The 14,329-nt window shown below is 38.7% G+C and overlaps 1 protein-coding gene across 1 annotated transcript in view; it reads right to left on the bottom strand.

Annotated features, from left to right (window-relative positions):
• Positions 1-6,199: 6,199 nt before the first annotated feature.
• Positions 6,200-14,329, bottom strand: part of LOC122807828 (stimulated by retinoic acid gene 6 protein-like) — a gene marked incomplete in the record, with an annotated part of 2,062,125 nt that continues 2,053,995 nt past the window's right edge. The window contains 1 exon segment of the mRNA XM_044078921.1: positions 6,200-7,983. Coding sequence (XP_043934856.1) covers positions 7,793-7,983 — 191 coding nt within the window.

Below are 14,329 nucleotides of genomic sequence, written 5' to 3'. Positions count from 1 at the left end.
TAGTGACAGTCTTAAGGGTTAGGGGCGGGTTAAGTGAGTTAGGGTTAGGGCGCGGGTTAGGTGAGTGTGCCATAGTGACAGTCTTTAGGGTTAGGGGCGGGTTAAGTGAGTTAGGGTTAGGGCGCGGGTTAGGTGAGTGTGCGATAGTGACAGTCTTTAGGGTTAGGTAGCGGGTTAAGTGAGTTAGGGTTAGGGCGCGGGTTAGGTGAGTGTGCGATAGTGACAGTCTTAAGGGTTAAGGGCGGGTTAAGTGAGTTAGGGTTAGGGTGCAGGTTAGGTGAGTGTGCGATAGTGACAGTCTTTAGGGTTGGGGTAGGTTAAGTGAGTTAGGGTTAGGGCGCGGGTTAGGTGAGTGTGTGATAGTGACAGACCTTAGGGTTAGGGTTTGGGTTAAGGTTATAGATAGTTGTGTATGTAAGGTTTAGTGTGGGTTGTTAAGGATTTTGGCGTGCTTGTGTTGTCTGTGTGCTTTCTGGACAGGGGATTTGTTTTGTTTGTTGATTGTCGGGATTGTGGTGTGTCGGGCATGTGAGGTTTCATGTTTGTGAACTTTTGGTTATGTGGTGTCTGTGATTTCATTTTCGGTGTTGTAGTGCATCGGTGTTGTCAGGTAGACCCTGAGAGGGGTCTACCTGACAACGCCGAAAGCTGACAATGCCGAAGATGAGAACACTGATACCAGAAGATCGAAAACTGAGATGACCGACGGATGAAAACCCCAATGCTGAGAACACCGACATGTGAAAAGGCTGTGTAAGTATGCGGTAGTGACGGACGTTAGGGTGCGAGTAAGGTAAGTGTGTGATATTGACGGTCTGTGGGGATAGGGGTGGGTTAAGTGAGTTAGGGTTAGGGCGCGGGTTAGTTGAGTGTACGATAGTGACAGTCTTGCGGGTTAAGTGAGTTAGGGTTAGGGCGCGGGTTAGGTGAGTGTGCGATAGTGACAGTCTTTAGGGTTAGGTAGCGGGTTAAGTGAGTTAGGGTTAGGGCGCGGATTAAGTGAGTGTGCGATAGTGACGGACCTTAGGGTTAGGGTTTGGGTTAAGGTTATAGATAGTTGTGTATGTAAGGTTTAGTGTGGGTTTGTAAGGATTTTGGTGTGCTTATGTTGTGTGTGTGCTTTTTGGACAGGGGATTTGTTTTGTTTGTTGATTGTCAGGATTGTGGTGTGTTGGGCATGTGAGGTTTCGTGTTTGTGAACTTTCGGTTATGTGGTGTCGGTGATTTCGTTGTCGGTGTTGTAGTGCATCGGTGTTGTCAGGTAGACCCTGGGAGACATACTTGGAGTTATGTGGGTATGTTTAGATGAGACATAAACATTGTGGAATTCTTTAAGAAGGCCAGAATTACTTTAGTTGTATTATTTTGATAAAAAGAGGAGACAAAATGTGATGCTAGTGTTTAACTCAGTATAATAAGCTAAGATATTAAGATGACTTTTTCCTATTTTTTATTTAATTTAATTTAATATTGTGCTTTGTTTCTCTTTTGTCCAACAAACATGTTAATTCAGTGGAAATGCCAGATTTATTATTTAAAGGTAGTTACTATGCATGTGGTACAGAAGATCATGGCGGAACTAAGCCCGATTTCCCATATCGATGTCTGGTTAAACAACATGCTTAGTACGCCACAGGGATAGAGGGACTCAAATCCAAGAATACATGCAGAAGCTTGTTCAACTCACAGAATTACTCCTTGGCACTAACTATCAGAGTCTTTGTTTTTGGGAAAGAAAATGTTGTGTCTTTCGGCTTTTCCCAGTTAGGGGTCGCCACAGCAGAACTCCGGTCCACTAATGATTGGCAGTTGATTTTTACATGCCGAGTTGCCAGCCCTGATGCACAACCTTCAATGAAGGTGCACCCATTCACGCATGTCTCCATGCAGAAGATGCTCTAGCTGAGAATCGAACCGGACAGCGTCTTACTGTGAGGCGACAATGCTACCATTTTTGGGAAAGAGAATAAAGTTGTTTAAATGAAAAGAAATAGCATCGGATGTGGTACCTTAGAAAAGAGATAATAGGCAGTGTAACTTTTTGTTAAACGACCTTATTAAATTGAAAAGTATACTTTCAAACAATTTTACATCAAATGGATATTGATAAGTGAATATTAATTGTGTTATTGCTAATTTTAATTCTCCTAAAGAAATTAAGTCATTTTAAGTATCAATTTTAAACCACTGCCTCAAAGGCAGTTTATTTGATCTGTGTATAAATATTACTGGATCCTGAATTTTGTTTAATTTTTGTGTCACTCACTATGTAGTAAAACCTTGATCTCAGTACCCCTTACTACAATTTGTACTAAAATCACCTTTTCTCATATATGACAAATGTGACAAGATTTCATGAATCTGCATGCACTCTGTGACTATATGCAATTTTTTCAGTTTATTCTAACACACTAGATGTTTATGACTCCTCTCCATAGATTTATGTAAAACAAAACACAATGACGCATCTAGTTAGGAGGTTAGGATACTGCTGACAAGAATTAGCAATGACAAAGGGTCCAATTAAAGGAAATAATGAATTACTTTACATAAATCAATCAGAACTACCAGAAGTAATTCAAATTACGTAGCAATGTTGGAAGCCACATCATGGCAGCACAGGCACCACCTCATTCATTCGCTCACACACACACACACACACACACACACACACACACACACACACACACACACACACACACACACACACACACACACACACACACACACACACACACACACACACACACACACACACACACACACACACACACACACACACACACACACACACACACACACACACACACACACACACACACACACACACACACACACACACACACACACACACACACACACACACACACACACACACACACACACACACACACACACACACAGAAATGCACACACCATGTACCCATATCAGCCCCTGTGTTGGCAGAATGTCTGCACTATCTCCTTTCTACTGACCCCATAAATCACAGATGATTTAATTCTGTCATTAATGCCAGACATTAGAGTTTCACATTTCATACAGGTTCATAGGCAAGTACTAGGCTGGCTTCCCATGTGGACCATTTTAAGCCTAGTCAGTTTTCCAGAAAGGTAAGAATCAAAACCTGTATCTTGTGTCTGTGATGTAAACACCTTAACCATTATGCCAACCATAACCTTTCAGTTAATCCAGGGTATTGCAAAAGCTGTTAGACTAACAACTTTCTTAGTTTTTAGGAGGGATAACTCAAACCTCTCCTTGAGTTTGTCCTGTCCTGTGCTACAAAGCTGAGTGGCAAGCCTACTGTTTCCTATCCCTCCCTGTTGTACATCATAAACTGTTTAAGGCATCGAGTATTGCCTGAATTCCTCAGTATGGAAGCTCTATTGTTTTACCTTCTCAGTGAGTGCAGTGGGTTAGCGCTGAGTTTTATTATGGCAAGGGTGCAGACTTCAGTTCCCTTATAGTGCTTTTAAGGCACCCTAATTAGTTGCATCAGTGGTGTCTAGTATATATAGATATATATATATATATATATATATATATATATATATATATATATATATATATATATATATATATATGTATATATATATATTTATGTAGTAGTACCTTTAACGCATGTTACATAAACTATCACTGTTGTCTAGGGGTTCTCCCTAATCCTGGCATGATTTAGTGCCACTAAGGCACAAAATGTAGAATTCTCTCTGGTGGCTACTGTCCCCCCTGACTCACATACTTCTAATTCTCCCTGGTGACTAGTGGCTCCTCGACACATGTACTTGTGGTTCCCCCTGGTAACTAGTATTCCCCCAAACCAACTTATTTATACATTTTTCTGGTGACTAGTGGTCCCCCGACCCATGTACTCCCAGTTATCCTTTGTAGCTAATGATCTCCCCAACCCATAGCTGCAGACTCTTTATGTTAGTCTAGGGGTGTGTGGAGGTTTGAGAGCTAGTCTACCTCCCCACACATAGACACACAACACACACACATAGACCCACACACACACACATAGACCCACACACACACATGGACCCACAAACACACACATAGACCCACACACACACATGGACCCCCACACACACACCTACCTCATCTCCCCTTTAGCTTCTCTACCATGACCTGTCCGGCAGACACACACTCACATTCATTCACACATGTGGTCCTTTGCATACACTCACAAGCACACCTCACAATAGACTGTCCCCACCAGTACTGATCTCTACCACAATGGCTGAAGATGGCATTTTTGCCATGTTCACTACTGCAGTGTGGAAGTAGTGACACTGCTAATCTACATGGCTGACCAATTCTGTGACTCACTTGGCACGTAAATACCTTTCTAATCTGGATGTGGTTCCAGGGGATTTAGAGCACACGGATAATTAACATACACCCCTCCCCAGGCTGTAGTACAGCACAGGGACAACCCAATGCAGAGTTGCATGTGTTAGGGTTGTCTCTGAATTCAAAAGAGTTACCACAATGTTTATGTCTTGTAGTAGCCTTTATGAATTCCACCATTTGTGTCTATATAACTTTAGGAGAACGTTTAAGTTAATGCTAGTTAAATATCATGTAAAATCTGGTGGTATTAGATCCTAAGTCAGGCATTTCCTGAATGATTGAAAAATACCGCCTTGTATGTTGTCCTTGAAGCTGTGTATTTTGACAATGTTGACATTTTTATAATCTTTTATGTTTATACTTTTATTGTTTATGAATAAAGGGCTCTGCATGTAGCATATAAGTTTATTTGCCTTAGAAGAATATTCTATATTAGCAAAGACTGACTATAAATGTAAATTTCTGTGCACACTGAAAATGTACTTGCAAGCTGGCATAGCTCTTACATTCATTAAACAAATTATTTTGCAACCAATACATGACACAATACTTTGCACTTTAAAATGTTTATGCTTCTTGCTGGTACATTATATTCAGTGCTGCTTAAGAACATTCAGTTATTGTTCACCTCAATATAATCTGAGGACCCCCCCCCATTTTATTGTCTCTGCAATTAACATTCCAGAAGCTGTTCACATAATAATTGTTTTACTGCTTTTTTTTGTGGAGCTTGGAATACTTATTAAAGGTTTCGAACCATTTAAGACGCTGAACTTTTTTACATTGACATAGTAACTCCTGCTGTTGTTAAGGGGGTGGAACTGGGTGTATATCAAAGAACTGCAGAAAAGGAATTTCTAGAAAGCACGCGCTGAAAGAGTGGAAAGGAAGTTTAGTATGGATTGGTCACATGACAATTTTACTGAGGGGGAAATCTCAGTGTATGGACAGGAGATCGGGGTTCAGATCATTTTGAGTTTGATATTATTATGTGTCCTTACATAGCAGTGAAGAAGGTTTGTTGTTTATTTATGTTCGCTTGCTTGTTACCTGGGACTGTCTAAGTACTGCCCATTTTCAGAAGAGGCCTGGAGGAAAAATGTTTCACAATGACTGAGCAACAAGAAAGATGCTATAGGAATTGATCCAAAGGGTCTATATTGTATGTTCAAAGTTGTATAACTTTGAACGTTAAAATATCGAATTTAATGTAAAAGAAAAAAAAAACAAACAAACCCAAAACTAATGGCTGTAGGCAGTGGGGCAAGCCCCGTCGCTCTTTAACTATACCAACTCTGAGACCGCACTACAGTGCAGTAAGGGAAAACTTCTCTTTACTGCACTGTAGTCCGGTCTTGGAGTTGGTATATTTAAAGATCGGGAGGTATGGGGGCGCAGGGGGGCTTGCCCCCTTCCTATACTAGTCAGGTAAGTAACGTTTGTTTTTATTATTTTTTTTTATATTCGATGTTTGAAACTTCGAACATTTAAATTCGATTATTTAATGTTCAAAGTTTTCAAACTTCGAACATAGAATATAGATCCAATCCAAACCAGTGCGTATTAAACTTTGAAAACTACATCAACAAACAGCTAGAATGGCTGGGATAGGAATTAAGGTGAACAAGAAATACAACATATGCTGGCCGTAGTGACCGAAGCATTCAGAAACAGTAAGTGCCATGTAAGGGAAAGAAGAGGTGTAGGTAGGGGTATATATTTTGGACTCACACCTGAGGCTGTTGCTCCCACCACGTAACTGTCATTTAAAATGTACTCAACCCTCTAAATTGCTGTTCTATATACACAGGAAATAAACACATAAACTGTTGTCACTTATTACTATAAAATGTCTATTTTTATTGGTAAATTCGACTCACATAAGTATGTTTCTATAGATCTGTACTGTAAACATTAGAGAGTTTTAAAAATTCTGTGTTATATGAATAATAAAATTTCCAAGAAATGCTCAGAATTAAAAATGCGATCATCTGAGTACAGTTAGCACACCTATATACACACTTGATAGTAAAATAATAAAATGACATGGGTAAGTTTAATGCATACAGGTCTTATGAAATCAAGTTACTAGCAGGCAAGTGTTGACGCACAAATTCTACAGTGCTGTTCCAGTCGTGGTGAGTAAGTAAAACAACAGACTGACACACAGATATTAATATTTATGTATTTAAACATTTGTGAAAACCTAACAAAACAACTTGCAAAGCTGAGCCAGTGCACCAGTTTAGGGGTGAGGAAGCCTTGTGACTTGAATTAATTTTTACAGTGCTGTTACCAGGCTGTGTTACTTTACTAAACAAACGTAAGGCCAGTTGTCATTCAGGTAGCTGTGAGTCATTTCTGAATGTCAGGAAATTTCTGATTTAGCAAATGAGTTAGTAGCAAACATGAAGTGGCACACATATTTTAAAAGCATGAGATACTGTACACAGACAGACAAACAGATCATTGTTGTACAAAGTGATTAATGTGATAATTACAATTAAAATGAATGACATTGTTTATATGAGTATAACGTTTTACAGCACTTTCATGACACTTACACAATAAGGCTTTCACAGCTTTTGGCAAAGACCTCAGTCACAAGCTGACCTGATAATACACGTGCATGCAAATGTTAAGTTTTGGATACAGCCATAGGTCTCAACCAATCAGGGATACATCTTAACAGAATAAAGGACAAATCCAGAAGTAATCAGGGGCGGTCATGGGCACTTTTAAAATATTGCTGCTAATAACTTGAAACATTGACAGAAAAAGAGAATGTGAATTAATATACATTTTCTGAGGTAAAGGAGGGCTGTGACTCTAGTTATTGACATTATAATCACCTAATTTTCTCCAAAAGTAACCAGTTTTAGGAGAGGTTGAGAGGGGAAAAAGCTAAAATTTTAATCAAAATCAAAGACAACCCTGAAAAATTGAAGAGGTATGGATGCAACTATTTTTGGCAAAACAATCAGGTACCTTTTATACTTCAAAACAGAAAATAAAGTAGTCTCTGCAATGAGTTTATACCAGCTTCAGACATCAGGAAATATTATACCTTGTACATCAGCATTGTTAGACACAAATTGTCAGGAGTTTCCAGAGAGCATAACGTTCCACGCCTTGCAAACCTTGTGGTATCATTTATTAGATTCACAGTGCCGAAACACAGTTTCAGTCCCTATCAACATTTTAAATGAGGTAAAATTTAAATATGGCTCGGGTTATCTAAATATTTGAAATTGTTTGTGTGTGTGTGTGTGTGTGTGTGTGTGTGTGTGTGTGTGTGTGTGTGTGTGTGTGTGTGTGTGTGTGTGTGTGTGTGTGTAACTGCATTCTGGGAACGTGTGATATATTTATCGCTGACCCATATTCTTCTGGCCTGATGGCGAGTTTTCAAAGATGGTCCATTCGGTTAGTAAGTACTCAAATTTTCTTTGCAGCTTCTTTCTCCTTACGGTTTCGTACATTAACATACACAGATAAGTCTTCTAGCTCAACCTTAGCTGTTTTGAAAGCGCTTTGTTTCCGTTCAATTATAAGCTTGGGGTTATTCACTAATGTATACACTACAAGCCATTTTGTTCTCCACTTCCTGCGGTGATCACTCAATAAACCTGTAGGAAATAAACAAAATTGCATATAGTTAGAAACCTTATCAATTATATTCTGTATGCAAATGATGGTTGCATTTCATTATAGGTTTGTGGTTCTTTTAATTTTATCTGAAATGACACTGAAGTATACAAATGCCTGCTTGCCAGGATGGAAAACCAACATTGTGTAACAGTGCACAGAGGTCCCCAAATATACCCCTGCAGAATGTCTTCCCATTTCTTAACATTATTTTAATTTGGTTAAGTCAAACTTAAAAACACATTACCCTTTAGGCCTGTACTTTCTTTGCCTCTATGTTTCCATGTCCTTCCTAAGCTATTCACCGGGTTCAGGCGCCTAGGCAGTGAGACATTACCCTGTGGTACATTTGACTGGGGACACATAGCTAAAGTGACATTCAGCTGCAGAGAAATATGGCTGTTTGCAAATTCCCTGTGGGCAAAGAGAAGCACACACTGCCATGCTCATAGCTTTAATAACCAAATGCATGGAGGCAGAAGTAATAAGTGTTGTGCTCAGTTTACAGTACATACTTATCTAACTACAACATGTAGAAGTGTGCTACAGCATGGAGGAAATCCTGCAGGCTACCGTAGTCACATTTATGCTCCGGTATGCGTTTTAGGTAATGTTCCCTAGACACTGTGAAGGGGGGTAGTGGTCCACACACACCAATGATAAAGGCACTGCCCATTGTGCACTGCATTTTTACTGCCACTGACATGCCCTCTGGCCAGCCTGTTGCTAATGCCTACCATATTGCCTGCTGTCTCATATTCCCTTGGGGACCATGGGCATTGTTTTCCCCCTATGCATTTGGTTATTGAAGTTGTGGGCATGGCAACATATTCTTCTCTTTGCCCACAGGGAATTTGCAAACAGCCGTATTTCTCTGCAGCTGACTGTCACTTCAGCCATGTGTCCCCAGTCAAATGTACCACAGAAAAATGTGTCGCTGCCTAGGTGCCTGAACCCATTATATATATATATATATATATATATATATATATATATATATATATAAAAACACTCTTTATAAACCTTCCAATGCTCCTATTCTATCTACCCTCATCACCCCCTATAAAAATCTGAAGGCTTTACGGTCATCACACAAACTTCTTGTACACACCTCTAAACCTAACAACAAGGCTGGGGACTCTCTCTTTTCCAGTGCTGTTGGTAAATTCTGGAATCTTCTACCCAGCGACCTCTCCTCACTTTCCACTTTACCCCTCTTTAAAAACAGACTGAAACTTTTCCACAGAACACACTGGTTATGCCCCGGTACTAAACCTGACTAGTCATCTATCTCTTCAAACTCGGCTCTGCCTACCCCATACTACTCATGAACTGTTACACCTTCCTTATTGACTATAAATACCACCTCCCTCTAAAATTACACTGTCCATCCTCTGTGGATACTTATTATTGAGGGAATTCTTTATTAATATTACTATACAATTAACCTGCCTTCTTTTTTATTTTTTCTTTATTGTGAATTGTACCCGTATGTTGTATTGTACCTGCATTTTGCACTGTTATGATTTTTGTCCTCGCTGAATATTCTGTGTTAACCTGTAATATGCATTGTTTATATGACTGTTGCTTTATCTGTTATTTGTTGTTTTCTTGTTTCTGTCTTGGAGCTTATCTCTCCGTGCCCCTCCTGAAAACGGACATATATCCAGTTAGACTAGCCTGTCAACAAATGTAAAATAAAAAAAATAAAATAATAAATAAATAATACATACATATATATATATATATCAAGCTACAAGCACCAAATATGTTAGGAGTTTAGAATATTATGAATGTATACTACTTCTTCTTTCGGCTTTTCCCAGTTAGGGGCCGACACAGTGGATCACTTGTCTGCTCATGATTGGCAGTGGAGTTTTACAGTGTTGAGTTGCCAGCCCGGCGCCCAACCTTCCACAGAAGGCACACACATGCACACACTCATGCCTAGGGCCAATTTAGAGTATTCAATCCACCTACAGCATGTCTTTGGGAGGAAACCGGAGCACCCGGAGGAAACCCACGTGACCACAGGAAAGACATGCAGACTCCACACAGAAGGCACCGCAGCTGAGGATTGAGCCAGAGAACCTCTTGCTGTGAGGTGGCAATGCTAACCGCTGCACCACCGTGGCTGCCCAATTTTATGAATGTATACCAATATCCTTTTTTCTCTTAACTATTAATCGTTAAAAAAATCAAGTTTAGAAAACCAGCTAAATCAAGTTGTGGGTTGCACACAATACAGTAAAGTGTGATTCCTTATAAACACACATAGCTCAGATAACTAAAACGAAATGTCACTTTGCAACATGCCACTACCAGCATGAGGGACTGTCACATGATATACAATAATGATTTGGCAACATTTCCTTGGAAAGATTAAAATGAAGAGAATCCAACAACATATAGTGCTGATAATGTGAACAGGCTTGTAGTTAATAATATTAATCATGATTCAGAGGCTTTTTCCTATATATGATAACAGAATCAGAAGAGTTTAACTTCAGCTGTTGTTCTTTAGGTAAATAAACTATTTCAAATTAAATATCAATAGTGGGAATATTTAATAATTAGTTTTCATCTTTTATTAATCTAATTATAGAGAACTGTGGTATAATTCTGTCCAACTTTTATTCATTCCCTGTTTGTTCCATTTTTACCCATCAGATTAATCCATGCTTTTATTACTAGTGTTAAGGCAAGTTCCTTTCTGATAAATGCAGGTTACTTTCTCTAACTAGTATTATTATAATTAAATTCAGTAATTGTTGTTCCTTCAGTCTGAAGATAAGCTAAAACAATATTGCTGCATAAGACAGTAGGATTTATACTAGGTGTTCACTTATAAACCTATTACCTTAACTTTACGTATCGGTAAATGTTTCATACATATCCTTAACGATTTATTAGTTACATTATTTGCATTGCTAGCCCTACTCTGACATACTGTCTTTCAGAGTAATTTAGTCAATGACCCTCTTGATTAGGATTACAATTAAATGTGATCCACTTGGATATACCCAAGGCCTTTGATAGTGTTCCGCATGGTAGCATTTTATCAGGACTTACAAAATAATAAATCAGGTAATTCACAGTTCCTTGAATAAAATACAGTCTTTGCTTACAGATTCTACTGCATTTACATTAAAATGTATGTTCTGTAAAAATCAGTAAATACGGTGCCCCTCAGGAATGTCTTCTTATTTCTCCCTTTTTTAATGTTTTTATGGCTTTGATTTTTGGTCCATCAAAACTATGGTAGGTTATTTACAAGTTACTATGACATGGGGACAAATATTTTTATTAATTAGAAACATTTTCATCCTTCAGAATTACTTAGATCATTTATTATCATGGCCAGTGGAATATAGTACAACATTCAGTGTTAAAAGTACTCAGTCGTTTATTACATTAAGTATTACATAATCTGTTTGCTACTGGCAGTCAGATGACCAGAACAGATGTTGCCTGGTACCCATTTGAGGTGAGGCTCCTTTACAGTTAGAGCATGTTTTTCAGGATTCAGGGATGTTCAGGTAAGATGAGAAGACAGACCGCAGGCACAGAACTGTGTGCGAACGTAAAGCAGATCTTTGTAGGGAAGGATGTTTTAATATAAGACAGATCTTTGTAGGGAAGTTTGTACAAATATGAGGAAGATCTTTGTAGGGAAATGTGTGCAAATATGAGGCAAATCTTAATAGGGAGATGTTTGTGAACATAAAATACATGTTTGTAGAGATGTGCTTGTGAATTGAAGGTAGACCTTTGTAAGGAAGTGCATACAAATATGGGACAGATCTTTGTAGTGAACTGTTTGTAGATTTAAAGCAGATTTTTGCAGGGCAGTGTGTGCAAATATAAGGCAGATCTTTATAGAGTGATAAAGTTAGTTTTCACCTGCTGGAATGGAATACAAAAATACTAAAATATTTAAAAACTGGTAAGGCTTGACAGAGGGGATGGAATCAATCAATGAAGAGTTGTGTGAAGTGAGGAAGAAGGTGACCGTAGCACAAGTGCGGACATTAACTGTAACAGGCAGGTCTAGTAAAGTTCAAGACACAACTTCACATTGAAGTCCAGAATTAAAACCAACACATAGCTAATAGTGAAAAGAGAAGCTTTGGGGGTTTGCTAGAGGAGGAAGAAGAAAGCTATTACCCAGTGGGTTTTGTGCAGAGGTGGTTAAAAGAAACGTTGGTAGTAACACCAGGTACCATGTATAGACTGTCAGGTGGGTCAAGTCGATAGAGTGGGGAGACTCTCAAGTACATGGAGACCCTGACAGACCAAAAATAAGATGCAAATTCAAGAACATTTTCAACTTGGTTTCACACAAACAGTTTGTAAAGAACAAATATTCTAGCTTATTTCATACAAATTCACATTAGTCTTCTAAAGCTGGACTATAAGCTGAACAAACAACAAAACGGAAGTTTCAGACCAACAACATTAGGTACAGAGAAGGGCCGCAGCAGGGGAGTTTCAAATGTATTTGACATAAAGATCGGTCACAGACTAAATATTCCAACTTATTTAACAGAAATGTACTCTAACCATAATGTCAGATGTCAAACTGAGCAAATGAAGAGGCCAGGTTACTTTCATCCACTGTAGAGCTTGCCTCCTCAGTCCGGTTACCTACTAGAATATTAAAAAAAGTGAGAGGGTGAGTAAATATTTTAGTTTTATTTCACACAAATGCACAATATCTCTTTAAACCAATCAACTGAAGAAGTGGAAGCTGTTTTTATCCACACCGCAACTGTCCTCTTAAAAAGGAGAGAATAAATATTCCAATCTGTGTCTTTCAGCATATAAAAAATAGTAAATAGTCCAATTTATTTAACAAAAATGCACACAGTGTGTTTGTGTGTGTTTATGTGTGTGTGTGTTGTGCGTGTGTGTGGATGTGTGTGCGTGTGTGTGTGTGTGTGTGTGTGTGTGTGTGTGTGTGTGTGTGTGTGTGTGTGTGTGTGTGTGTGTGTGTGTGTGCATGTGTGTAGGTGCGCGCGCACCTTTAATTGGAGATACAGCTATAAACAAAGGGGTGGATGAGACCTTTCAGTAGCCACACTACCCTTTAATGGCAGTATTCATTCTTCCAAACTGAGAAAATGAATATTGCATGTTGCTTTCAAGCACAGAGCAGCTAGGCCCCCACCAAAAAATACATCGTTTACTGCCAGCATGATGAAAAAACAAAAATGTACTTACATCCCATAAGCAAAACCTGACGTTGTGTTTCAAAACATTAACAGCTGAAAGCTGCAACTTCATATCCAGATACACTTTTTAAGATGCGTGGGGTTTCTGTTCATTGTTGCCACAAAGAATCATGGAAAGTTCATGAAAAGAGGGCGGCAACGCTTTACGTAGACCCAGTACTGCTGTGGGCATTTCTTTTTTTATTTATTCATTCTTTTAACTAAAGAAACGTTTCTTTATTTAAAGTAAATAAAGAGGCCAAGCTGAATAGCTTCACCAGCCTCTGCTGCACATGCAAAGTGAGCACATAAAGGAACATATTTCCGTCATTTAGAATTTGTTTGAATTAAGCTGTAACCATCCAGCAGAAATCAATCATTATCATTGTTTCGTTTAGCACTAAAGCTAACTAAAATGAGTTAGCTGCGCTGTATACAAAAAAATAACGAATGTCTGAAAGTGTTCAATTAACATTATTCTCCTGTTTGGCTATTGGTCCCTTAGAGTTGTGGGCCCTCAGTACACCTCTCAAATTTCTACAAAATGCCCAGATTTTTGCATCATATTTTTCATCTGTTTCTGATAAAATTTCTGATTTTCTGGCAAATCATTGAGGATTGAAGTCACTAAATAATTACATACATTTGAATTTCTGACTTCATATCCTTCAGAAAATACATAATAATGCAAAACCCATTATTTTAGTAACTTTCTAAGATTATTAGAGCAATATTTAAAATGTGTCCCTAACTTTGGGCCTTTGACCCCATATTATTTTTCACTTTGTCAAGATTTCTTGAGCTTAGAGGTTGAGGGGTACGCCCTGATGACTACCCAAATTGCACCTATTATAATCTACCATTGTTTATTGGCAAGAAGAGGACAAAAACCTTCATTAAGTAGTTTAAAAGTAAAGCTGTGTAAGTGGTAAGTAGATCTGGATGAGATATGAAACCACTTGGCATGCTTCACGGTAGAACAGCGGTGGTATTCTGTATGGCTGGCTAAATTTCACATATAGATAGATAGATAGGTTCATAGGTTCATAGGTTCATACTAGGCTATCTGCCCTAGGGCATTTATAAGCCTAGCCAGAGTATGTTTGGCTTTCGC

Source organism: Protopterus annectens, chromosome 7.part1, assembly GCF_019279795.1.
Source record: "Protopterus annectens isolate FY-2018-M chromosome 7.part1, PAN1.0, whole genome shotgun sequence".
Taxonomy (NCBI): Eukaryota; Metazoa; Chordata; order Ceratodontiformes; family Protopteridae; genus Protopterus; species Protopterus annectens.
The sequence above is the reverse complement of the archived record's forward strand: the minus strand, read 5'-3'. Positions and strand labels throughout refer to the sequence as shown.